This window comes from Prionailurus bengalensis, chromosome B4 (genome assembly GCF_016509475.1).
Source record: "Prionailurus bengalensis isolate Pbe53 chromosome B4, Fcat_Pben_1.1_paternal_pri, whole genome shotgun sequence".
Classification (NCBI taxonomy): domain Eukaryota; kingdom Metazoa; phylum Chordata; class Mammalia; order Carnivora; family Felidae; genus Prionailurus; species Prionailurus bengalensis.
In genome coordinates, this window is record NC_057358.1 from 71,212,537 (window position 1) to 71,239,813 (window position 27,277).

A 27,277-nucleotide genomic window follows, 5' to 3' on the forward strand; every position below is an offset into this window, starting at 1 on the left:
GAAAAGAGACCTTAAGTAGAGCGGCAGCTAATTATTCTCTAACAAAATCAGTCTTCTCTCGGGATCAGTGTGTTTCTTTTATTTTTTTAAAACCCTTTAAGCACAAAATACTTAAATATATTTCTGGCTGATGATTAATAATCTGTTTTTACCATTGTCCTATGCAGATCCCAGTAAAATTTTGCTTGTCATGCCCCAAATGGAATTATAGTTCCCAGTGGACTTGGTTGAAGAGATTAGTATTAGCACTATACTTTTTTCATCCAGAGTAGAAGTGGCAAAGTCATGGAGTGAATGTTTTTCCTTAAGGATGCTGTAAGTACTTGGGTATGTGGTTGTTTCATTATTTTGCTATTAGTTAGGTTTACAAAAACCAACCAACCAAACAAACAAAAACAGTGACAAAATAGGATGTCTAAAACTTTAAAACAGTGTTTTTGTTTAGTTTTCATTAGCAGAACAACCCTGCTTCCAGATAAAATATGGTGAACCTGATAAAATTAGAGATATGCTAGCTAAAGGCTGGATGGGAAGGTGAGTTGGGGAGAGTCGTAGCTTAGAACTTCATAAAACACAGTTCTGAAATCTCGAAGTTAGAATTCCAGCATCAAACGTTATTGCTGAAAAAGAGAATGAGAAAGAAACAATGATTATTTTGCCATATGCATATGGAAGAAGACTTTATGTATATGGAAAAAGTCCATCAAGACAAACTGGATATTAGCAAAAAGGTTAACTGGGCCTAGAAGCCATAGGAAATTGGTAACTGAGCAAGCCATGTTAGCAGTGGGGACATTAAGAACGATGACTTCATACTGTTATTAATGGGAACACTAGTTACAGATTGCAGAACATCAGAAGCAGCCTAAAGAAGTTTTCATGGGTGTTTGTTACAATTTGAATGATTCTTCTTTGGTGAAGGAATCAGGCATATCAGGACTCTAGAGATGGTGACAAAGTTTAATTGAATTCATTTATCCTCTACAGTGAGCCAAACACAGTGCCAGGTATTTTTATAATATGTGGTGTTCTGAAAGCAGTGCTGAAGCTTAAAACAAAAACTATGGGTTATTTCATGCCCCATAAACATGCCAGATAGGAATCACTAGTCTTCTATTGCCTATTGATATGTGAGACAATGATACATAGTGACCGATATTGTTAGAATTGGGATTTATTCTTTCCCTTGGGAGTGCTGATTATTTTCTTTTCCGTGGGTTGTGCTAGTAGAGAGTTTGGAATGTGTGTGCACATCTATGCATGCAGAGGTCAACAAATTCCATTTAAATATTCTAATTGTGTCTTAGATACTGCACATATTAATGTTTAGAGACTTCATATCACAGGAATATTTAATGCCACATTCACTCTATTTTTAGTTATGTCTCACTCATTGCCAAATGGCGATGTGTTTTCACCCATAAAAGTGTAACACTTGATGATACTTTGATCATATTCTGCTTCGTCTCTTCTGTGGATAACCTCATCCAAAGCAAAACTCTCCTACCTCTTCAGTTTCCTTCGAGTTTATCCAATTCTTCACCACCATCATAAAACTTCTAGAGTAGTTTTTATCTCTGAACATTTACTTCTCAGTGCACTGCTATTTGTCTCCTGCTCGCACTGCTAAGTAACAGCAGCTTCGTTAGGATCATCTGCTGTGACCTACCAGGCACTGATTCTGGAGCCTCTTTGCAGCCCGGTGCTCGCCCGTGTGCTCTTGAGGGTTTGGTGCTGTTTGCTGTGGGTGCCACTCTTCCATCCACTCCTAGCTTCTTCCTTTCCATCTCTCTCACAGACTCCCCTTCCTCTGTTCTTTCATGGCCCTTGAATGTGGACCCAAATCTTCCATTTGTAGAGCTTCTGTGTTAGTTTGGAACTCATCACCTCTTGCCTGGTCCCTTCGAAGGAACTCCCAATATGCTCACATAGTCTTGAACTTAAACCTCTCCCACCCACTCCAGATCGCACTACATACTCTGGCCAGAGTAGAGTAGTCACCCGTTAAAACAAACCTGATTCTCTACTTGATTGCTTAAAGCATCCATTGCCCAATGGACACAATTTAAAATTTTTTGTCACGGCGCACAAGCACCCTCTGAGTCTGGCTTTCATTTTCTGTTCCTGCCTCACGTCCCTCCTGTCTTCTCCCTTCACCAAGCAGGGACTGGCTGCCTCTGAACTGGTGATGTCCACCTGTCTGTTCTTTCTCTGTTGTCTAGCAATCTCCAACATGTTTAATCTCTTTCCATCTCCCCGCCACTGCACTACAACAGGGGTAACCACAGTGTCTGTATTACAGGGAGATTGTGATGTTCAAAGCAAATAAGGCCTGTGTCACTGCTGGACTTCCTACAAGCATAAGATGATCTATACACGTTCATTGTGGCTCTTGTTATTAGATCACTCTGAGGTGGGCTCAGGGGGATTTGCAGAAGATGTTCAGGAAACCAATAAAGGTAATTAAAAGTTTAGAAAATTAGGAGCGTGAAAAACAGGTAAAGAAACGATTTTTCAGCCAAGAGAAGAAAATGCCTGAGGGGAGATATAAGAAAGAAAAATGATTTCCTAGAGGATAGACTCAGACCATCCTCCATTAATATTGAGAAGAAAACACAGCAAAGCATGTAGGATTTATATTTGCCATAAGGAACATTTCCCAGATAAGGGATTGGCTATCTAGAATAGTTTATTCACAAAACTCTCAAAATTTATCTATAGATCTAAAAAGATATATTTTCTTCTGTCTGCCCAATTTAGGTCTGGAGCGGCCCGAATGCAGAGAAGTGAATTAGGTGATTTCTTGCTGGCCTTTTTTCCTCCGTGTGCCGGTCCATCTTTCAGTGGTTCTTTTTGCTTCTCTTCATCTCTCTGAATGTCTCTCTCTGGCTTTCTGTCTCTTTGTCTCTCTATCCCTGTTTCTCTCTCTGTTTGTCTTTCTCCTTGCTCTCTTCTCGAATTTCTCCCATCATCCTCCTGCCCTTCTGCCCCATCCTCCCAGCCCCATTATGAGGTGGAAACAAAAGCTTTGTAGAAACAGTCCACACAGTGCTATTCTGCTTTTCTTCTCTCAAGTTCATTGTATCTTTTGGGTGGCATCACAGCTATTTTGGATTAGAGGAACATTTCTGTTTCTGTAATGAGTTGAGGACAGAAACGTTTTTGTGATCACTTCCTTTAATAATACTACTTTGTGAGATCGTGTTCCTCTTGTAATACACTTTCCTCAGCACAACCCTATTATCTTTTCCTTGTGAGGAGATTTTTTCCTATAACTTGTGGACAACACGTTTTCTCCGAAAAATGTGAAGTTGCTTCATTACCGATATTGGAAGTGCATGTGGAGGGACATTGATTGGTGGCACTCCTCTGAGGAGGAAGGGGCGCCACAGAGTGCCCTGCTCACCTTTGAGCGATGTCTTTGCAGGTTCCTTTTATAACCATTGAGTTTAGTAGATTATAGTTGTTCCTTGTAGTGTCTTTCTATTTACCTGTGTACTCCCCACCTTTCTTTTGTTGCTGGTGGAAGTCATGTTTGTCTTTCGTTAACGTTGCCTCAAATTTCTTCTCTATGATTTTTTTTTGTTCTTTACATTACTTTTTAATTGTCAGCCTTTTTTGGGGGCAGATTTTGTCTTCTCTTTTTCTGGGATTGGGGTCTTTACGGATGCAGCCAACTCTAGCGTCCTGTCACTTGGCGTGTGGATGGATCCCAGCACCTGCTACAGGAATCACCTCAGCAACAGGGTGACAGATGTTAGACTTTGTATGATTTGTAAGAAAGTCATATGGCTGAATCAATACAACCATTTTTCCCTCCTCCTGAGCAGCCATAATATCTCATCCTTAAGTTTTTATCTGGTGTTTACTGGATTTTCCCTTTAAGCATTTTAGAAGACAACAGGTAATTTAAGTTTGTTTCTTCTTTTTTTCCCCACTAACTCGCACATCCTGGTTGAAGAGAACAATGTAGTGTCCATTATCATGAGTTCATTGTGACCCACCAAACTCCAGAACTAAACCTTTACTATATAAATTCTAGTTAAGAATGTCTAGTAAGCCATTGGCACTTCTCTTGGAGGGCACAAGAGAAAGAATCAAGACAAGAGAAAGGAGCCATGGTTAAGTGAAATGTGGAGTTGCCAGAGTGTAAGTAAACACTCTTCACTACCATTTCTATAGATGCTACTAAATGGAAGCTGCCTTGGAAAGCTTATTTGGAGCCAAGTATAAGTAGTGTTGCTATAAAGCAGAATCATTACTTAGTATATTACCTGTGACAGCAAAATACAGTCACTTGAATCATACCTTTACACTCCCTCCCTCTCTCATTTTCTTCCTTTGTTATTATTTTCTTTATTATTTTGAGCACAATCAATTCAATCACAATTATACTATTTAAATGTTTTTAATTAAGTAGCACTTAGCATTTTGGTTGTTGTTCTGTTACAAATATTTATTAAGCCCATGCCTTTTGCTAGGCATTACTTCATTACCTGACTTATTAATTCATTTAAGACCCACAAAGGCCCTGTGATTGGTACTGTCTCCATTTTAAATGTAATAAAGGAGACACAGGCTTCAAAGAGGGTTTCAAAGAGTAACTTGTCTGAGGTCAAACATGACTATAAGTGACAGAGCCTAAGATTTCTTACAATTGAATGCCAGTTTTCCTTCCATTATACCTTCTCTGTGCCAGTTGTTCTCCTTTGAATGGCAATTATATATTATCATTACTTTGAATAGCAGTTATATGTCTGGCAATACACGTTTGAAGCATGGAAAATTTCACCTATAGGTTATATAATCTGGATAATTGATACCATATTAATAATTGAGAAATGAATATATACTGAGTATTTTTCATGTGGAATAAAAGATGAATTCTAATTGTAGTGTACATTGAATATTTATCGTCTCGGTTTTTGAGACTGCTTAGTCTTGTTCATAGAAATGTAGACTTTCCTGGGGCGCCTGGGTGGCGCAGTCGGTTAAGCGTCTGACTTCAGCCAGGTCACGATCTCGCGGTCCGTGAGTTCGAGCCCCGCGTCAGGCTCTGGGCTGATGGCTCAGAGCCTGGAGCCTGTTTCGGATTCTGTGTCTCCCTCTCTCTCTGCCCCTCCCCCGTTCATGCTCTGTCTCTCTCTGTCCCAAAAATAAATAAACGTTGAAAAAAAAAATTACAAAAAAAAAAGAAATGTAGACTTTCCTATGTCAAACAGAGTTTATATAGTACTTGTTATTCTTAAATGTCTCTTTCCTTTTTGTGCTAGTTTACTAACATTGAATTCATAATCTAAGGGCTCTTCCTTCAGATGACAATCAGGATGAATGATTACTTGGCTACCTGTCAATAAAGTTAATGCTGATATAATAAAACAGCAACAATACAACAATGGACATTTATTGAGTATTTATTAGGGGTCAGGCAAGAAAAGTTCAGTAAGCTTTTCCCTATTCCCCAGGGCTGGCTGATAAACTGTAGGGCGAGGATTTGAACCTGGGTTTGCATGATTCAGAGCTCAGATGGTTAACAGCTACAAAAAAATTTAATAAAGTTCAAGAAATAAAAGAGATTATAAATGTTTATAATTCAAAAATACAAGAAATTTGGAAACTCTTTGGACATCTGCCAGTCTTGTTTCCTTTGCAGACAGATGGCTATCTATGAAACATTTTCTCCTCATGTTTTGGAGGAGCAGAATGCAATTGTAGTAGGGCTTCCAGAAGTTGCCCATGTCCTACCCTGGGTCGATTTAATAACATGACAAAGAACCACTAAGTGTGTGACTTGGCTTCTAGGGGTCAAATAGTCCCTTTTGATATTTGTTTATTTGGATTTATAACTTTGGTTGTCTGTTTATTTTTCATTCTGATGCTTTGTAGTATATAAAGTCTTCTCCACAGTTTAACATAGACTAAACCTTCTTTCAGTGATATGTTGAACTATGATATGATATGATATGATATGAAATTATACTGCTTTGTGGCAAAATATAAACTAAAATTAAGTGGCTCACCTCTGGATTTAGAACTGTATTTTAGCATAGTAATGGATGAGTTTTAGCATTCACCCATTACTACTACCCAAACTCAGGGGTACCGAACCCAGACCTCAAGGGAAACTTCCTCTGTACAGCTCTGGGGTGGTGGCCTTGCATCTGCTTGACCAAAGAGACCATTCCCACATTCTCTTCTTTTTTGTTCTGTAGCCTCTGGAAAGTAATTTATTCTCTCTGTGCTTTGTTTTCCCCATCTAGTCCATGAGGCTAATTGTACTTAGCACTAACCCCCATCACAGCAGGCTTCTGAGATTAATAAGGTTATATTCATTGAGCATCATGGATGTTGGAAAGTCACTGCCTAAGTGTTAGTAGCAGTGTAAGAGGTAGAGGTGGGGAACATGTTATTCTGTGTACTTATGCAATCAACAATTTTATTTCCTGTAAAAATGCTACTACTCCCAGATTTCCTACATGGGATACTATATTGTAGACATGCTAGTTTAATTTTTATAAGAATTTGAAACTAGCCATGGATAAATGTGTATCTAATCTTCAGTTCACTGTAGAAATTTCTTTTGAAAACTTTATTCTGGGGGCGCCTGGGTAGCTCAGTCGGTCAGGCGTCCAACTTGAGCTCGGGTCTTGATCTCACGGTTTGTGGGTTTGAGCCCTGGGTTGCGCCCTTCGCTGACAGCTCAGAGCCTGGAGCCTGCTTTGGATTCTGTGTCTTAGTCTCTCTCTGCCCCTCTACCTCTTGTGTTCTGTCTCTCTCTGTCTCTCAAAAATAAATAAATATAAAAAAATAAAAACATTCTGAGTGAATTCTCAGAAAAGACCATAAATCACATATTTTCTTGCCTTAAAGAGCTGTATACATAAACTGTTTCAGGGTTGGCAAATGTGTAGCATATGTGTTACCCGCTGTGTTACCCACTTCTCCTTCTGCACACACAGCAGACTTTGCCGATTCATTAAAATCCTCTATTCTTTGAGTAAATACAGAACCTCAGACTTCTCTACAACACAGTGTCCCAGACAGCTATGACCAGTCAATCAGAGGTGGGGATGAATTAAAGCCTCTGTCATTCTTGGGGTGCCTGGGTGACTCAGTTGTTTAAGTGTCCTGCTCTTGGTTTTGACTCAGGTCATGATCCCACAGTGTGTCAGTTCCAGCCCCATGTTGGGCTCCACACTGATAGCAGAGCCTGCTTGGGATTCTCTCTCTCCCTCTGCTTCTACTGCTCCTGTGCTTTTGTGTGTGTGTGTGCTTTCTTTCTCTTTCTCTCTCTTAAAATAAATAAAGTTAAAAAAATTAAAGCCTCCATCATTCCTGATCAACTCTGCCTTTCTAATTTACTGGTAAAGAATCTAAAGTGAAAATACTGGGGCATCTGGGTGGCTCAGTCGGTTGAGCATCTATATGACTCTTTATTTAGACTCAGGTTATGATCCCAGAGTCTTGGGATTGAGTCTTGTGTCAGTTCCACGCTGAGTGAGGAACCTTCTTGAGATTATCTCTCTCTATGTCCCTCTCTCCTGTTCCTGCTCTCTCTAAAAATAAAAATTAAAGAAAGTCCAAATATATATATATATATATATATATATATATATATATATATACACACACACACACACACACACACACACATATATGTATATATATAATATATATATTTACTTTGGGGGGAATGCAAGCAGGGGAGGGGCAGACAGGGGACAGAGAATCTAAAGCTGGCTCTGTGCTGATGGGCTGACAGCAGTGAGCTTGATGGTGGGGCTGGAACTCATGAACTGTAAGATCATGACCTGAGCCGAAGTCTGATGCTCAAATGGCTGAGCCACCCAGGTGCCTGAAAACTATATATTTTTAACTTGATTCATGTCACTTGTTATTTTTGGTGTCATGTGAACTAAAAACGAGATCTACACGTTCCCATTTCAGTTTTATTCTGTGACACCATGCTGTCCCTATGATTTTCAAGTCTAGCTACATTCATCTTATTCTTTATATTCTTCATTTTTCTAATTGATAGTCTCCTTTATTTAGTCATTGATTAAATAATGTTTACTGAGCAACTAGTATGCTTGAGTTAGTGTCTCTGCAGTCAAGCAGCTTAGAGTTAAAGAGAAAAAGCAAGTCAGGGCGCCTGGGTGGCTCAGTCAGTTAAGCATCCTACTTTGGCTCAGGTCATGGTCTCACGGTCTGTGAGTTCGAGCCCTGCGTTGGGCTCTGTGCTGACAGCTCAGAGCCTGGAGCCTGCTTCAGATTCTGTGTCTCCCTCTCTCTCTGCCCCTCCCCTGTTCATGCTCTGTCTCTCTGTGTCTCAAAAATAAATAAACATTAAAAAAATTTTCAAAAAAAGAGAAAAATCAAGTCATATACAAAAATAGCCATGCACTCTAATATTTGCCTCTACTCAACTCACTGAATATTCTGGCTCAGGTCAACAGTGATCTAAATGTTAAATTTAACGGATATATTTCAATTCTTAATTTTTCACTTCACTTAACCATTTCATACTATCAATCATTTCCTCTTTGTTGAGTTTCTTATTCTATTCCATTTTCTTGACTTTCTTGTTATATTTCATGATAATAGTCTCCTCAGTTTTTCTCCTCTCTCTGGAGCTGCCCTCTCTTTAAACAGTGTGATTTTTTCCTTTTTCCTCTTCCCATTCCTTTGAGGTCGATGTTCTTGGGATTCTGACTTCAGTTCCTTTTTATTCTCTTTGTGGAATTTTTCACCCACTTTTATAACTACAAACTGCAAGCTTCACCTCGAAGCTAAGGTTCCTTGCATCTTCCCCTGAACCCTGGTACAGACTAGAATACTCAGCTACTTGTTGGACGTGTCTTTGGTGTTCCACAGGCACATAAATCTCAACTTTTCCGAAGCTAAATGTACTACTGCTTTAAATCAGCTCCTTTTCAGGTTCTTGCTAGTTTGGTGAGTGGAGCCAACACCCACTCACTTGCTGAAGCAGAAATACAGGAGTTTCTCTTAACTCCATCCTTTTTCTTCCTACCCTCATCTTACGAATGACAAAATGTTGTCAGTTCTTATCTTTTAATAACTTTGACTGTATCTCCACCTCCCCCTTTCAGCAGCTGGTTCCATAGTCAGGGCCTTGTCTTTCACCTGACTCTGCACAATAGCGTCCTAACTGGTCCAGTTTCATTTCCTGTGGCCCTATCAATCAAGTTTCCATGCGGTGTCGGCTTAGTTGTAACAAAATGCAAACTGCACATCTGACAAACAAGCCTGGGATCATTGAAAGCCCCCCTTTACATTCAGGATTACACATAAACCCTTTCCCCCTTCAGGATCTGGTTCCTGTCTGCATTTCCAGCTTTGTCCGTCATCAGTCTGATCCCGTCCATCAATTAAACCCTTAGTTTGGGCTTCAGTTCCAGAGTCTTTTGAGCTTCTTGATTGCATCATGGTCTCTCTTGCCTCATTATTCTTGCATATATGGTTTCTTCTACATGTAATTCCCACTACTCCTCCTGCCTTTGCTGAAAGAACTCATCCATTAAATTTCAATTCTGCTGCTCTATCCACAATGAAGCCTTCCTTGCTCCGTACTATACTTAAAAAAAAAAAAAAAGTAACACTTTCTGCATGACATTACAGTTGTCCTCTTTTATCATTGGGTGTCTATCACCATGCCTTTCACTATTCATAGCACAAATTGGTTGAATCAGTGGAACCCTGATTGGCTCTGACCCCAAAGTCTATCCATTCTATCCTGAAGCTTCTGGACATACCCTTGTTACAGTTCCTCTGCTAGAGTTTGTCAGTGCGTTGGCTAGTAGTGAATAATATTCCTTGATCCTGAAATCATCAGGGATTTTGAGACAAAACTAGGGTGTGTCTTGCTTAGTGAAGGAGAGAGAAACAAGAGAATTATGGAATGACCTCACACTTATTTTAGAGCATTATTTTAATATCATCTATGCTGGGCATTATAAATTATCTGCATTTTTATCTCTGTGATCAGCCTTTACTGTTCACTTTACCGTGATATATGTCAGAATGATACTATTTGACTCTTCAAGTATCTCCTGCTTCTTTAAGTCAAGAGATATTATTAGTAAAGCTCCTTATTGTATTTTTGTGTAATAGATTTATTGGGATGTACCAATGATCAGTTCTCTAATTTGTAAAAATTTTTAAAATTTACTTTTATAAACCATGATCTGTCTAGCTATCTATCATCTCTGTAATCTTCTGCCATATTTTCTCCATGCATCTTAATCGCTTTATTTAGCAAATATGTATAGAAAATATATGAGAAGGAAATTGTAGCACTTGTTGTGAGTGATGGAATGTCAGATGATATTTTTCCTCCAATTTTTAATGCTTTTCATATTTTAATGATGAGCTTTTTTTTACCTTTATGGTTTAAAAACTTAAAAACAATTTTTTTTAATGTTTCTTTTTGAGAGAGACAGAGTGTGAGTGGGGAAGGGGCAGAGAGAGAGGGAGACACAGAATCTGAAACAGGCTCAGGCTCTGAGCTGTCAGCACAGAGCCCGATGCAGGGCACAACTTGGAAATGGAGAGATCATGACCTAGACTGAAGTCGGACGCTTAACCGACTAAACCACCCAGGCACCCCTGGGCTAGTATCCAAAATCTATAAAGAGCTCACCAAACTCCACACCCGAAAAACAAATAACCCAGTGAAGAAATGGGCAGAAAACATGAATAGACACTTCTCTAAAGAAGACATCCGGATGGCCAACAGGCACATGAAAAGATGTTCAGCGTCGCTCCTTATCAGGGAAATACAAATCAAAACCACACTCAGGTATCACCTCACGCCAGTCAGAGTGGCCAAAATGAACAAATCAGGAGACTATAGATGCTGGAGAGGATGTGGAGAAACGGGAACCCTCTTGCACTGTTGGTGGGAATGCAAATTGGTGCAGCCGCTCTGGAAAGCAGTGTGGAGGTTCCTCAGAAAATTAAAAATAGACCTACCCTATGACCCAGCAATAGCACTGCTAGGAATTTATCCAAGGGATACAGGAGCACTGATGCATAGGGCCACTTGTACCCCAATGTTCATAGCAGCACTCTCAACAATAGCCAAATTATGGAAAGAGCCTAAATGTCCATCAACTGATGAATGGATAAAGAAATTGTGGTTTATATACACAATGGAATATTACATGGCAATGAGAAAAAATGAAATATGGCCTTTTGTAGCAACGTGGATGGAACTGGAGAGTGTGATGCTAAGTGAAATAAGCCATACAGAGAAAGACAGATACCATATGGTCTCACTCTTATGTGGATCCTGAGAAACTTAACAGGAACCCATGGGGGAGGGGAAGGAGAAAAAAAAAAAAAGAGGTTAGAATGGGAGAGAGCCAAAGCATAAGAGACTGTAAAAAACTGAGAACAAACTGAGGGTTGATGGGGGGTGGGAGGGAGGAGAGGGTGGGTGATGGGTATTGAGGAGGGCACCTTTTGGGATGAGCACTGGGTGTTGTATGGAAACCAATTTGTCAATAAATTTCAGAAAAAAAAAATAAAATAAAATAAAATTAAATTAAATTAAAAAAAAAAAAACTCTTTAAAAGAAAAGAAAAAGCAACGCAATAAGGGGAACACACATTCAGTGAAAACAATAAGGTTTTATATTCAGGCCAGTCCCTTTCTCATTTACTAATGACCCCAATTTTTATTTAAGGGAATGCTATTAATTTATGTAATTAACAAAAGTTTATGAGGTGCCCAGGTTAACCAGAAGAAAAGGTACTATGATTTACGAAACAGAAAAACTCAACTTCTTTAGAAGGAAGGGGAAGAGAAAAAGGTGATAGTGGAGCTTTATTTCAAAAGATAAGCAAGCATTGACTGCATAGGAAAAACTATTGAACAGAACCTCACAGACATCAAGAAGCAGTGGGGGCTCAGGATGGCAGGCAATTGCTATGTGTGTGAGATGGAGAAGAGGAGAAAGATTGTATGCCATATTATTTGTTGATCCGTTAATTTTAGAAGAGATTGTTGAAAGGAAATGAAAAGCTTCTGTTCTTATTTAGCTCTTCAAATACTAGGCATATCTGATTTTATTGAAATTAATACACATTGTAATTTTTCTCAAGTCTCTATTTCCCAGGTATCAGTATTTCTTCATTTCTCTAAACTTGTTAATTTGTATAACATCCATTGGACAAATCTTGTTATATTTTTGTGTTGTCATAAGTTTATTTCCATCTATGATTTTAAAACACAATTCTGGCATTTTAGTTTTCCTGTTCTCAGGCACCATTTGGAAATATGATACAGCCATTAGCAAAGAGACTTACCTAAATAATCTAAATTAATATTAAACTGCTCATCTTTACTCACAATTCATGTTCCGTGGTTGAATATTTGTGGAAAACTGACTCCAGAATGAACAAGAGCACTTTGGGGTAGGGCTGTGTTGACTTATGCTCTACTTTGAATGCAGTGTGTGCTGGGCACATCACCTTATGATTACAGCTCTTTCAAGCAGAAGGTCTCTAAATAAATTCTGGTTTTGTTAATCAACAAAGGTACAATTATGTCATAATATGCTGTATGGTTTTAAATCAATGATTCTGAAGCAGATTGTTCTTTGATATTTCCATCATTTTTTCATGCACTTGCATGGGGAATTTGAGTAGTTAAAAGGTGACCACCCTGGGCAGACTTTGATGCCTCCTGATGGCAGGATGTTTATGGTTTTTCTGAATCAGTTTGGTGAACACCCAATCTAATGAATAAATGAAGGCCCTCTGTTGGCTGTCAGGAGGCTATAAATGTTTTTTTTTTCAGGAGCCCCAGCTTTGACTAATCCTCATCTATTCAAATGTACTTAATTGTGTTATTTTGATGTTATAATTCTCAGAGTGCTTATGATTCTTAGAGTATATTCTGCTTTTTTTAAATTTTATTTTTTATTTTTTAAAATTTACATTCAAATTGGTTAGCATATAGTGCAACAATGATTTCAGGAGTAGATTCCTTAGTGCCTCTTACCCATTTAGCCCATCCCCCCTCCCACAACCCCTCCAGTAACCCTCAGTTTGTTCTCCGTATTTATGAGTCTCTTCTATTTTGTCCCCCTCCCTATTTTTATGTTATTTTCGTTTCCCATCCCTTATGTTCATCTGGTTTGTCTTTTAAAATCCTCATATGAGTGAAATCATATGGTTTTTGTCTTTCTCTGACTAATTTCACTTTGCATAATACCCTCCATTTCCATCCACGTAGTTGCAAATGGCAAGATTTCATTCTTTTTGATTGCCGAGTAATACAGTTATATATATATATATATATTTATATATATATATATATACACACACACACACACACACACACACACACACACACACCACATCTTCTTTATTCATTCATCCATCGATGGACATTTGGGCTCTTTCCATACTTTGGCTATTGTTGATAGTGCTGCTATAAACATGGGGGTGCATTTGTCCCTTCAAAATACCACACCTGTATCCCATGGATAAATGCCTAGTAGTGCAATTGTTGGGTTGTGGAGTAGTTCTATTTTTGGTTTTTTGAGGAACCTCCATACTGTTTTCCAGAGTGGCTGCACCAGCATGCATTCCCACCAACAATGCAAAAGAGATCCTCTTTCTCCACATCCCCACCAACTTCTGTTTTTGCCTGAGTTGTTAACGTTTGCCATTCTGACAAGTGTGAGGTGGTATCTCATTTGTAGTTTTCATTTGTATTTCCCTAATGATAAGTGATGTTGAACATTTTTTCATGTGTCAGTTGGCCATCTGGATGTCTTCTTTGGAGAAGTGTCTATTCATGCCTTTTGCCCATTTCTTCACTGGATTAATTGTTTTTTGGTTGTTGAGTTTGATAAGTTCTTTATAGATTTTGGATACTAACTCTTTATCTGATATGTCATTTGCAAATACCTTCTCCTATTCTGTTGGTTGCCTTTTAGTTTTGCTGATTTTTTCCTTCACTGTGCAGAAGCTTTTTATTTTGATGAGGTCCCAGTAGTACATTTTTGCTTTTGTTTCCCCTGCCTCTGGAGACGTGTTGAGTAAGAAGTTGCTGCGGCCAAGATCAAAGAGGTTTTTGCCTGCTTTTCCTGGAGGATTTTGATGGCTTCCTGTCTTACCTTTAGGTCTTTCATCCATTGGAGTTTATTTTTGTGTGCCGTGTAAGAAAGTGGTCCAGGTTCATTCTTATGCATGTCACTGTCCAGTTTTCTCAGAACCACTTGCTGAAGAGACTGTCTTTATTCCATTGGATATTCTTTCCTGCTTTGTCAAAGACTGGTTGGCCATACGTTTGTGGGTCCATTTCTGGGTTCTCTATTCTGTCCCATTGATCTGAGTGTTTGTTCTTGTGCCAGTACCATACTGTCTTGATGATTACAACTTTGTAGTACAGCTTGAAGTCTGGGATTGTGATGCCTCCTGCTTTGGTTTTCTTCTTCAAGATCGTTTTGGCTATTCGGGGTCTTTTCTGGTTCCATACAAATTTTAGGATTATTAGTTCTAGCTCTGTGAAGAATGCTGGTGTTACTTTGATAGGGATTGCATTGAATATGTAGATTGCTTTGGGTAGTATTGACATTTTAACAATATTTGTTCTTCCTATTCAGGAGCATGGAATCTTTTTCCATTTCTTTGTGTCTTCAATTTCTTTCATCAGCTTTATATAGTTTTCAGTGTATAGATTTTTCACCTCTTTGGTTAGATTTATTCCTAGGTATTTTAAGTTTTTTGTGCAACTGTAAATGGGATCGATTCCTTGATTTCTCTTTCTGTCGCTTCACTGTTGGTGTATAGGAATGCAACCGATTTCTATGCATTGATTTTATATCCTGCAACTTTGCTGAATTCATGAATCAATTCTAGCAGTTTTTTGGTGGAATCTTTTGGGTTTTCCATATAGAGTATCATGTCATCTGCAAAGAGGAAAGTTTGACCTCCTCCTGGCTGATTTGGATGCCTTTTATCTCTTTGTGTTGTCTGATTGCAGAGGCTAAGACTTCCAATACTATGTTGAATAACACTGGCGAGAGTGGACATCCCTGTCTTGTTCCTGACCTTAGTGGGAAAGATCTCAGTTTTCCCCTATTGAGGATATTATTAGCGTTGGATTGTTCATATATGGCCTTTATGATCTCAAGGTATGCTCCTTCTATCCCACTTTCTTGAGGGTTTTTACCATGAAGGATGCTGTATTTTGTCAGATGCTTTGTCTGCATCTATTAAGAGGATCATATGATTCTTGTCCTTTCTTTTATTGATGTGATGAATCACGTTAATTGTTTTGCAGATATAGAACCAGCCCTGCATCCCAGGTATAAATCCCGCTTGGTCATGGTGAATAGTTTTTTTAATGTATTGTTGGATCTGGTTGGCTAATATCTTATTGAGGATTTTTGCATCCATGTTCATCAGGGAAATTGGGCTATAGTTCTCCTTTTTAGTGGGGTCTCTGTCTCGTTTTATAATCAAGGTAATGCTAGCTTCATAGAAAGAGTTTGGAAGTTTTCCTTCCATTTCTATTTTTTGGAATGGCTTCAAGAGAATAGGTGTTAACACTTCCTTAAATGTTTGGTAGAATTCCCCTGGAAAGCCATCTAGCCCTGGACTCTTGTTTTTTGGCAGATTTTTTATTACAAATTCAATTTCCTTACTGGTTATGGGTCTGTTCAGATTTTCTATTTCCTCCTGTTTCAGTTTTGGTAGTGTATATGTATCTAGGAATTTGTCCATTTCTTCCAGATTACTGGCATACAATTGTTCATAATATTCTCTTATTATTGTTTTTATTTCTGCTGTGTTGGTTGTGATCTCTCATCTTTCATTCTTGATTTTATTTATTTGGGTCCTTTCCTTTTTGTTTTTGATCCAACTGGCTAGTGGTTTATCAATTTTGTTAATTCTTTCAAAGAACCAGTTTCTGGTTTCATTGATGTGTTCTACTGTTTTTTTGGTTTTGATAGCATTCATTTCTGCTCTAATTTTTATTATTTCCTGTCTTCTGCTGTGTTTGGGTTTTATTTGCTGTTCTTTTTCCAGCTCCTTAAGGCATAAGATTAGGTTGTGTATCTGAGATCTTTCTTCCTTCTTTAGGAAGGCCTGGATTGCTATATGCTTTCCTCTTAAGACCACCTTTGCTGCATCCCAGAGGTTTTGGGTTGTGGTGTTATCATTTTCATTGACCGCCATATACTTTTTAATTTCCTCTTTAATTTCTTGGTTAGCCCATTCATTCTTTAGTAGGATGTTCTTCAGTCTCCAAGTATTTGTTACCTTTCCAAATTTTTTCTTGTGATTGATTTCGAGTTTCATAATGTTGTGGTCTGAAAATATGCACGGTATGATCTCGATCTCTTTGTACTTACTTAGGGCTGATTTGTGTCCCAGTATATGGTTTATTCTGGAGAATGTTCGATATGTACTGGAGAAGAATGTATTTTCTGCTGCTTTAGGATGAAATGTTCTGAGTATATCTGTTAAGTCCATCTGGTCCAGTGTGTCATTGAAAGCCATTGTTTCCTGGTTGATGTTTTGATTAAATGATCTGTCCATTGCTGCGAGTGGGGTGTTGAAGTCTCCTACTACTATGGTATTACTATCGATGAGTTTCTTTATATTTGTGATTAATTGATTTATATATTTGGGTGCTTTCACATTTGGCACATAAATGTTTACAATTGTTAGGTCTTCTTGGTGGATAGACCCCTTGATTATGATATAATGCCCTTCTGCCCATCTTTAAATCTCTGATTTAAAGTATAGGTTGCCTGATATAAGTATGGCTACTATGGCTTTCTTTTGTTGACCATTTGCATGATAGATGGTTCCCCATCCCCTTATTTTCAATCTGAGGGTGTCTTTAGGTCTAAAGTGGGTCTCTTGTAAACAGCATATAGATGGATCTTGTTTTCTTATCCATTCTGTTACCCTATGTCTTTTGATTGGAGCATTGAGTCCATTGACATTTAGAGTGAGTACTGAAAGATATGAATTTATTGCCATTATGATGCTGGTAGAGTTGGAGTTTCTGGTGGTGTTCTCTGGTCCTTTCTAATTTTTGTTGCTTTTGGTATTTTATATATGTGTGTATATATATATATATATTTTCTTTTTTTTTTCATCTTTTCTCCCCTGAGAGAGTCCCCCTTAAAATTTCTTGCAGGGCTGGTTTAGTGGTCACAAAGTCCTTTAATTTTTGTTTGTCTGGGAAACTTTTTTTTTTTTTTTATCTCTCCTTCTATTTTGAATGACAGCCTTGCTGGGTGAAGAATTCTTGGCTGCATATTTTTCTGATTCAACACACTGAATATACCCTACCACTCCTTTCTGGCCTGACAAGTTTCTGTGGATAGGTCTGCTGCAAACCTGATCTGTCTTCCCTTGTAGGTTAGGGACTTTTTTCCCCAGCTTCTTTCATGATTCTCTCCTTGTCTGAGTATTTTGTGTATTTGACTATGATATGCCCTGTTGATGGTCGGTGTTTGTTGAATCTCATGGGGGTCCTCTGTGCTTCCTGGATTTTGATGTGTGTGTCTTTACCCAGGTTAGGAAAGTTTTCCTCTATGATTTGCTCACATAACCCTTCTACCCCTATTTCTCTTCCTCTTCTGGAACCCCTATGATTCTGATGTTGCTCCTTTTCAATGAGTCACTGATATCTCTAATTCTTAAATTGTGCTCTTTTGCCTTAATCTCCCTCTTTTTTTCTGCTTTATTATTCTATAAGTTTGTTCTCTATATCATTGATTCTCTGTTCTGCCTCATCCATCCTTGCTGCCGCGGCATCCATCTGTGTTTGCAGCTCAGTTATAGCATTTTTAATTTCATTCTATTTTTTACCTCTTTTATCTCCACAGATAGGGATTCTAATCTATTCTAGACTCCAGATAGTATTCTTATTATCGTGATTCTAAATTCTGTTTTAGACATCTTGCTTGTATCTGTGTTGGTTAAATCCCTGGCTGTCATTTCTTCGTGCTCTTCCTTTTGGGGTGAATGCCTTCGTTTTGTCATTTTGATGGGAGAAAAGGAATTAATGAGGTAGAATAATTGAAATTAAAAAATTAAAATTAAAAAATATTAAAATTAAAAAATTAAGAACACACACACACACACACACACAAATCGAATAGATGATGCTAGATCCTAGGTGTGTTTTGGTCTGGGTGTTTAAAGTGGTTTGATAGATTAAACTAAAAAAAGGGGGGCGGGGAGAAGAAAAAAAAAGGATATTGTTTGAGAGTTTGAAAAAATGAATACACTGAAGTAGACTAAAATGAGATGATGGGGGTAAAATAGAATTTGAAAAAATATACACAAAGGTAAAGAATATAGAAGAAAAAAATTAAGGAAAAATATTTTTAATAAAAATTAAAAATAAATATTAATTTATCTTTTTCTGTATTTAAGAAAAAAGAAACAAAAAGAGAAAAAGATAAAAAGAAAAAAAGAAGTTTGAAAATTTGAAAAAGTGAATACACTGTAGTACACTAAAATAAAAAATGGATGTAAAATAGAATTTGAAAAAAGTTACATAAAAGCAAAAAGTATTAAAATAAAAAATGGAAGTAAAATAGAATTTGAAAAAGTTACATAAAAGCAAAAAGTATAGTAAAAAATTAAATAAAAAATTTTTAATAGAAATTGAAAGTAAAAATGAGGTTCTTCTCTTTCTGCATTCAAGAAAAAGAAAAATGAAAAAGAGAAAAAAAAGAAAAAAAGGAAATTGAAAATATGAAAAGGTCAATATGCTTAAGTAGACTAAAACAAAATAATGGAAGTAAAATAGAATTTGAAAAAATTTACACAAAAGTAAAAAATATAGTAACAAAAATTCAAGAAAAATATTTTTAATAAAAATTGAAAATAAAAATGAATTTTTTCTGTATTCAAGAAAAAGTGTAAAAGAGAAAAAGAAAAAGGAAAGAAATTTTAATAGATGAACCTGTTAACAGATTGAAGTAGGACTGAAATTGCTTCGTTTTCCCCCAGAAGTCAGTCTATGTAGCGCTTTATAGTCTATAAACTATGCCAGAGGTGAGACTTTTGTTCTTGAAGAGCAAAGTTGGCCCAGTTGGGCGTGGCTCAGTGTAACAGCTCTGCTCTCCACTAGATGGCGCTGCTATCCTACTGGGGTGGATTGTTGCCATGCTCGTAGGTGCCTATGCGCATGAGCGGGATCAGTGAAAATGCGCCACCCAGCCACCCAGTCTGTTCTCCCAGATCAGCAGTTGCGCACCTGTCCTCTGTCTTCAGCTTTCATCCGCCCCCGCTTTTTCACTCTCCGTGACCAGGTCCCAGGCAGTACTTCTCTCCTGAGAGTTTTGTCTCAGATGCAGCTCTTTTCCCCGGCCCCTTACTTCCGAAGGACTGCGGCTTTGTCCCGCTCCGCCCCTCTGTGGGAGGGTCTCACCGAGCAATGGCCAAATGAACAATGGCCGAATGTCGGCTGCACCCAGGAACGCCTGCTGGCCCCTACTGCTGCCGGTGCCGGAGACTGCAGCCAGGTGCCAGCCCGCCCCAGAAAAAGTTCGCGAGATAGTGTAGCAGCAGCGTTTCAGGGATTATGGAAAACCACAACACACATCTGGCACCAGGCTTCACCCTTAACGACCTTGTTCCAGCACCAGCGAATGTGGCGGTTCTCTGGGGTCTGCTGGGACCAGGTGGCTTCAACAGCCTCTACCAATTGTCCTTCTAGCAGTGGAACCGCTTTTCTCCGTGTGGCCCGAGAACCTCCCGGACCCCACTCTGTTCCTGGGGATCCGCCCTTCCCACCAGAGCACCACCAGGTATTGAGCTGCGGGGTTGCGGCCTTTGTGCTCCCCTTGTTTACAGTCTTAATGGAATTTAAACCCTCTCCTTTCTCCTTTCTCCCTTTTTAGTTTAGTCCCTGCAACTGTTTCCAATTTTCCACTTTCTCTCCACTGCTTTTGGGGAGGGGTGCTTTCCCCATATTCTCCCCCTCCTCCCCAGTCTCCGTCCTCTCTCCACCTGCAAAAGCGGTTCCCTACCTTCCGCGGCTTCTCGCTCCCCAAATTCACCTCCTATTCTGGTTATTATAGCATCTTCTCCTTTTCGGTGGTCCTTTGTGGTGACTTCTGAGACCCTTTGTGGCTCTTTGTGGCAACTCTTGTCCCAAATTGCCTTCTAGACACAATGGGCAATGTGCAGAAGCTTTAGCTACAGAAGTGTTTTCTAAGTCTGGCCGTGTGTTAACATCAGCAGGGAGTTTAAAAGAATACTAATGGGGGGCGCCTGGGTAGCTCAGTTGGTTGAGCATCCGACTTTGGCTCAGGTCATGATCTCACGCCTCATGAGTTTGAGCCCCATATAGGGCTCTGTACTGACAGCTCAGAGCCTGGAGCCTGCTTTGGATTCTGTGACTCCCTCTCACTCTGTCCCTCCCCTGTTCCTGCTCTCTCTCTGTCAAAAATTAAAAAAAAAAATACTGATGTCTATGCCCCACAGCTTAATTAAGTCAGCTTAATTAAGTCAGCATCTGTTGGGAAGGGGCCCAGGCAATGGTGTATCTTAAAAGTTCCCCAGGTGAATCTACTATGTAGCTGGGATTGAGAATGAGTAGAATGTGTGTCAGGGTGGAGAATAGCCAGGGTGTGCTCACCTTTGGGCAGTGGTTAAGGGAGCTGAGGAGTCTGGGAAGCAGTGTCTTGGGGAAGGAGGAAATGTAAATCCTGATAGACCCATTTAAGGAAGTAGCAGTCTAGACAAAGAGGTAGAATCGGGCATAAAGTCAACAAAATGGGGACTGGAGGGCTTGGAGAGAGAAAACGCAGAGCATTGGGGTAGGGCATGGGGCCTGGAATGGCTGCTGTGTCATTACCTGCTGCCCTTGAAAGTATGTGCCTGGAGCAGGTAGGGCCATGCTGTGAAGAGATTAGGATGGGGAAAAAGGGGGCAACTAGGTTAAATAGACAACAAAACCTTCAAATTAGTAGAAATTTCATTTTCCTGTTTGCTATCTTCTGTTGGTATTTTGAATGCTGCTGATTTGCTTGTGGATTGTTAGACAAATGAAGGCCACTGAAAACCTCATTAAAGCAATGTTAAATAAAACATTACTTAACCTATCTACCTGGTTTTCCTTGCACTGTGCATTTATGCCTTGACTATAACAATCAGCTAAGTTTCACTAGGCTCAGACACTCATATGTATCCAGAGGCATCCCTTAGGCGTGCTCTTCTGCCCATTTTAAACACTACTAGCACGCTCTTGCTCCAGCTCCAGGACCTGGATAAAAAGCTAACTATGCATGTAACCAGAGGGTCTGCTTTTTAGCTCAGGAGTTGCTACCAGCTTCCCTTGTGCCTGCCTATGGACATGGTCTGATTTTGTACCCTGGTGCCCACGTTTCTATTAAATCACTTCCCTGGATTTGGTGATTGGATTTTTTTCAGTTGGCTGAGCAGCTCTAAATAGGCCAACGTTACTTGCTGAGTCTCAGATTTGGGATCTCAGTTCACAGTCTGACTGCTCAGGCCCCTCTCCTGGCTTCTGGTTGTTGGAACACGTACAGGCAACCATCGTTAAGAGGTCCAGGGTTGTGTCTCCATCCTTTGCTCCTGCCCTGTAAACCACCTGTTCACAAGTAATGTGTCACTTCAATTAAGGACTCTATGGATGTCTAAAAGTACATTTTTGGGTATGAGTGAACCTGAACTTTGTAATGAATAATATGGTTTTCTGTCAATAAATTGAGCAGGAGTATGCACAATACTGAGTTTGGTTTGATTTCACCTTCCAGTTCTTCCTCACACATCTAGCTAAGAAGGTTGTGTTCCTCCAGAAGGTGGAATTTCTCTCCCTTTCTCCTCAGATTCAGCAAGTATTTGCTGAACACCACAGCATCAAATACTATTTTAAATCCTTCTACCTGTGTTTATGTAATTCCCTGAAGCTATCAGGATTCCAAAAGTGGTTTCTGATCTTCAAGGTTCTGGCTGCTGGTGATTTTGTATGTTATTAAACATTCTATAGTGTTTTCCACAAGCTAATTATTGCTTAACACAGTGTGCTGGTTCCTGTATATGCAAGGGGTCTCTTCGAGGGATAGTCTATTTTTAATGAAAAAAAAACTAGGTCATTTGATAAAAATGCCCAATCTATCCATGACCTCTGCATTCAAGAGGAGTTAAAAGTGAATACCTTTGGGTTTCAAAGGAATGCTTTTTCAGCTGGACATGGATGTGAATAATTTACCTGTTAACACTTGGCTGTCAAAATAATAGCAGGAAGTTGATGTTTGACAGCAAAAATAATTCTAGTGTAAGCAAGAACTTCAGAAAGGAGCCAGAAGAAAAAGAGAGCTTACAGAGTCTTGCGTTGACTCAACAAAACAAATCTGGTTGCAGATTAAAGTACAGGTAGGGATTCATGGAAATAGAACTAAAATTTCATAAATACTATGAAGTTCCATAGTTTGAATTATAAAATATTAAGGTATGGCCAAATCAGTATTGACCTCTGAATTAGAATATTGATGAGAAGCCTCCTCTCTATTTGATGAGGTACTATTTTGCATGGTGTGTGTATGCGTCTGTGTGTGTGTCCATGTGTTTGGGAAAATGGAGCACTGTTACAGGAATTCTGTGTTAAATTCTAAAATCAGAATCATAGGGACTTTTAAATATATTAGGTTTTGATGAGAGTTGTATTTTTTGATGTAAAAACAAGTATATCTTTAAATGTAAGTCAGGAGTATGGCTTCGGTGGTTTTATGTGTCTGGGCTTTACTACCTAGCTGTTTAATCAAACACCAGTCTAGATGCTGCTGTGAAGTCTTATGAGATGTGGTTAACATCTAAAATCAATTGACTTTAAGAAAAGGAGCTTGCTGTTGATAATGTGTGTGGACCCCATCCAATCAAAGCCTTAAGAGCAAAAATGGGTTTACTGAAAAAAGAAAAACATTCTTCTGAAGACTGCAGCATCAGCTCCTGCCCAAGAAATTCCAGCCTGCCAGTCTTCCCTATAGTTTGCACACTAGCCAGCCCCCACAATTGGATAAACCACTTTCTCAAAAGAAATTTCTTCATTTACGTGTATATGTATGTGTGTATGTGTATGTATGTGCATCTGTCATCTATCAATCATCTGTCATCTATCCATCTATCTGTCACCTATCTATCATCTGTCTCTCCCTGTGTCATCTATCATCTATCAATCATCTGTCATCTATCATCTTTCTATCTACCTGTCATCTATCATCTATCTATCTATCAATCATCTATCCATGTCTATAATCTCCTACTGGTTCTGTTTCTCTGGAGAACCCTGACTGATACAGCCTCCTAAATGGAAAGCATTTTGAAGGTACCGCAGGGATAATATCCAGGAAGATGTTGGGATAGGAGATTGGGGTCTGTCGTTGTAATGCTCCCATTTCAGTGATGTTTTAAAAAGCAAACCTTGTTAAGGCTGTGCAAAGCCTTCCCTGATGTAGCCACTGCTTCCTGCCCTTCCTTCTCCCTTTAACTCGCTTGCCTGCTGCCTTCAGCCCTCTTTGCCTTTGTGCATCTGTTTGCTTCTACTTCAAACACGTTTTCTCTCCTCTGGCCCTCCTCTGTGAAGCCTGCTGTGCTCCCAGACCCTGGGCTTCTCATCTCTGCCTGTCCTCTCCCTTAGAGCATTTTCCACCGGAGGGCTCTGTTGATTTGTTTGTGTGTCTTTTTTCATTTGCTAAATGGTAATCACTGGGTCTTATTCATCTTTGTATTCCCAGCACCTAGCACGGTTCCTGGCATGGAGGAGGTGTTCAATCAATATTGTTGAAAGATTGAATAAATAGCTCACCCTGTCCTTTGAGTTAAGGGGCAGATGACTGGGAGATGTCTTAAATGGCTATTCTTTTAGGGTTAGGTATGTGCCTTGTACTTGAAGCTCTTAAAGGGAAAGCCCCAAACAGACCTTTAATTTCTACCCAGGGCCTATGCTGTCAGTATTTGGTGGAGTTGGTGGAGGGGGTGATATATACACCAAGCAAATTTAAGCTGATTCTGCAGAAATCTCTGGCATAATATGTTGTTGGCATGAATGCCTCACAAACTCAGAGTTCAACTTTGGGCTGGTTTATTTTAACCTTTCTTATTAATGGCTTGAGGCTCTACCTATATTCATTAGTAAGGAGTCTGACCTTCTTTTTGAAGTTTTATCCACCCAATTGGTCTTTTTATTTATTTATTTATTTATTTATTTAGCTTTCTTCTTTTTTTTTTTTAAGTTTTTTGAATGTTTATTTATTTTTGTAGGAGAGAGAGACAGAGAGTGAGCAGGGGAGGAGCAGAGAGAGAAGGAGCCACAGAATCTGAAGCAGGCTCCAGGCCCTGAGCTGTCAGCACAGAGCCCGACGTGGGGCTTGAACTCACAAACCATGATATCATGACCCGAGCCAAAGTCGGACGCTAAACCAACTGAGCCACCCAGGTGCCCTTAAAAAATGTTTATTTATTTATCTTGAGAGAGAGAGAAAAGAGAGAGAGTGCAAGCACGTGCTTGCATGTGTGTGCACAAGTGGAACAGGGGCAGAGAGGGAGAGTGAATTCTAAGCAAGCTTTGCAGATCAGTGCAGAACCTGATGTGGGGATCAAACTCACAAACCATGAGGTCATGACCTGAACTGAAATCAAGAGTTGGATGCTTAACCAATGGGGTCACTCAGGCACCCCCACCCAATTGGTATTAAATTTGGTGACTTACTCATGTGGGGTCACTGGGGTTCATTTTAAGTAGCTGCCGTAGGGAAAGCTAGTGCCATCTAGTTCTTCTTCTACCTCATTTGTGTCTTGCTGCCACAGTGTCTCTGTTGAAGCTTGCACCTGCACAGGTGCCTGTCTGCCTGGCACTGGTACCCTCCCTGGTCCAGCCCATGCATAGCCATTAGGTGTCCTTTCTCTAAAATGGCTGGGTTCAGAAGAGCTCCCATCATTCGTACTGGGTGCTGAAAACAGCTCCTTTAACCCATGCTGCTGAGTGGATAGACCTAAGTTGGCTGCTTGGCCACTCACTGTCCTCATGGTTTTGTTGGAGGGGCTTCATCATTACTCTGTACCACTGGGCCTTACATCAGGTCTTCCTGACCAGCCTCCATACTCCCCCTCCTTGAGGACCAGCTCTGCATGTCAAGAGTCTTGGAGAGCTCTGCTAGAGTCGCAGAAATTTATTACATGTTTCCTACTCCCCTTCCCCAGAAGTGTTCTTATCTTCAACCAAGGGGCTACTGGGAAATTACCCAAATGATTCTTTTTTTTTTAAATTTGTTTAATGTTTATTTATTTTTGAGAGAGACAGACAGACAATGCAAGTGGGGGACGGGCAGAGAGAGAGGGAGACAAAGAATCCAAAGCAGGCTCCAGGCACTGAGCTGTTATCACAGAACCTGATGTGGGGCTTGAACCCCCAAACTGTGAGATCATGACCTGAACCGAAGTCAGATGCTCAACTGACTGAGACACCCAGGCGCACCTCCAAGTGATTCTTCTATACAACCAAGGGAACAGCTGCTTTGGGGTGACTTTCTGCTTTACTCTTTGAAATAAATGAAGTGGATATAAATTTTTATGGGTCTTTCAAATGGTACTTGATGTAGTCTCTACCTTATCAGGCATTATGTATGTAAAAAATGGTAGTCCTTGCATTTGGTAAAGCCGTCTCATCACTTTTCCATTAAGAGATACCAAGAAGCATGATTAGTTAAGAAGCAGAAAGATATGTAAAGATGTAAAAGATGCAGTGCCTTACAGAAGAAACTGAAGCAGTTTAAATTCCAAATGTGAATTGTCCACAGGCTTTAAAACAGGGCTAAATTACATTGTAGACACTCAGTACCCTTCACTACATCATTAATTTTCAGCTTCCTCTTTTATTATTCCTTTACATCGTTCTTGTTCTAGCCAGGACGTATCACTAATTTTACTGCTGTAACACACGCAGGCCTGATCACACTCTGAGGGTCTTCTGTTCCTCTCCTCCATGGCACCCTCTAATCCATGTTAGAAATAATTTTCTCCCAAAAGCTATGTAGACTTTTTTGCTATCCCAATGTTTCTCCTATAAAATAACAGTAGTAGTACCATTTCTTAAGCCCCTTCTATAATAATATTATTTTTTGTCCTTTTAAAAAGTATGGAAATAACATACCTACACGAAAGTACATAGAACACATATTTACAGCTTAATTATTGCAAATAATTGCAAAAAAATTGCAAAAAATTGAATTGTTATAAAATATTTTTTAGGGGCACCTGTGTGGCTCAGTCGGTTAAGCATCCGACTTCAGCTCAGGTCATGATCTTGCGGTTTGTGAGTTTGAGCCCCATGTTGGGCTCTTTGCTGATAATTCAGAGCCTGGAGCCTGCTTCAGATTCTGTGTTTCCCTCTCTCTCTGCCCCTCCCATGCTCATGCTCTGTCTCTCTCTCTCTCTCAATAATAAATAAACGTTAAAAAGAATTTTTCCCCCCTCCATGACAATTCATGTTAAACAAAAAAACGCTGCCAGCGTCCCCAAAGCTCTGTGGCTATATTTCCTGATAATAAACTCTCTGCCCCTCCCTCCCTCCAGAGTAACCAGTATCTTGCTTTTTTATGCTGTTCACTTTCTTACTTATAATACCTCCCTAATTACCATAGTTTAGTTTTGCTGTTTCTGAGCTTTACATACTTGTGATCATAGATTATGCTTTTTCTTATCCGCCTTCTTTTATGTCATGGTTTCTGAGATCCATCCGGGCTTTGTATCAGAGTGGTTTGTTTTCATTGTTGAATAGTCTCCATTGTATGACCAAGTCCTGATGTATTTATCTTTTCTTCTGTTGATAGATATTCAGGGTCCAGTTTGAGGCTTTATAAATAATGATGCTGTAACCATTCCTTCACATTTCTCTTGGTCCCCATGTATATATCCGGGCCTGGAATTTACTTGTGGGAAAGTTTCTAATTATAAATTCAATTTTGTCAATAGTTACACATCTTTTTTTAGTGCTTTTTATTCCTATGGACATTCTGGTAATTTTTAAATGTTTTGTTTTCATCTAAATTTCTTTAAACGCACTCTCATTATCTGTTTAATCTCTGCAGAATCTGTAGCAGTGCTCCTTTTTCGTTTCTTTTTTTTTTTAATTTTTTTTTCAACGTTTATTTATTTTTGGGACAGAGAGAGACAGAGCATGAACGGGGGAGGAGCAGAGAGAGAGGGAGACACAGAATCGGAAACAGGCTCCAGGCTCCGAGCCA

At 39.4% G+C, this 27,277-nt stretch overlaps 1 protein-coding gene across 2 annotated transcripts in view; it reads left to right on the forward strand.

Moving 5' to 3' along the window:
* TMEM117 (transmembrane protein 117) overlaps positions 1–27,277 on the forward strand; it is a 489,337-nt gene that overhangs the window by 209,231 nt on the left and 252,829 nt on the right. The window contains exon 1 of one of the 2 annotated variants that reach the window (XM_043563445.1): positions 4,082–4,227. The exons of the other annotated variant lie outside the window; for it this stretch is intronic. Within the exon in view, the coding sequence (XP_043419380.1) occupies positions 4,193–4,227 (35 nt within the window). The 5' untranslated portion in view covers positions 4,082–4,192. Of the gene's footprint in view, positions 1–4,081; positions 4,228–27,277 lie in introns of those variants that run through there. 2 annotated transcript variants of the gene reach the window in all.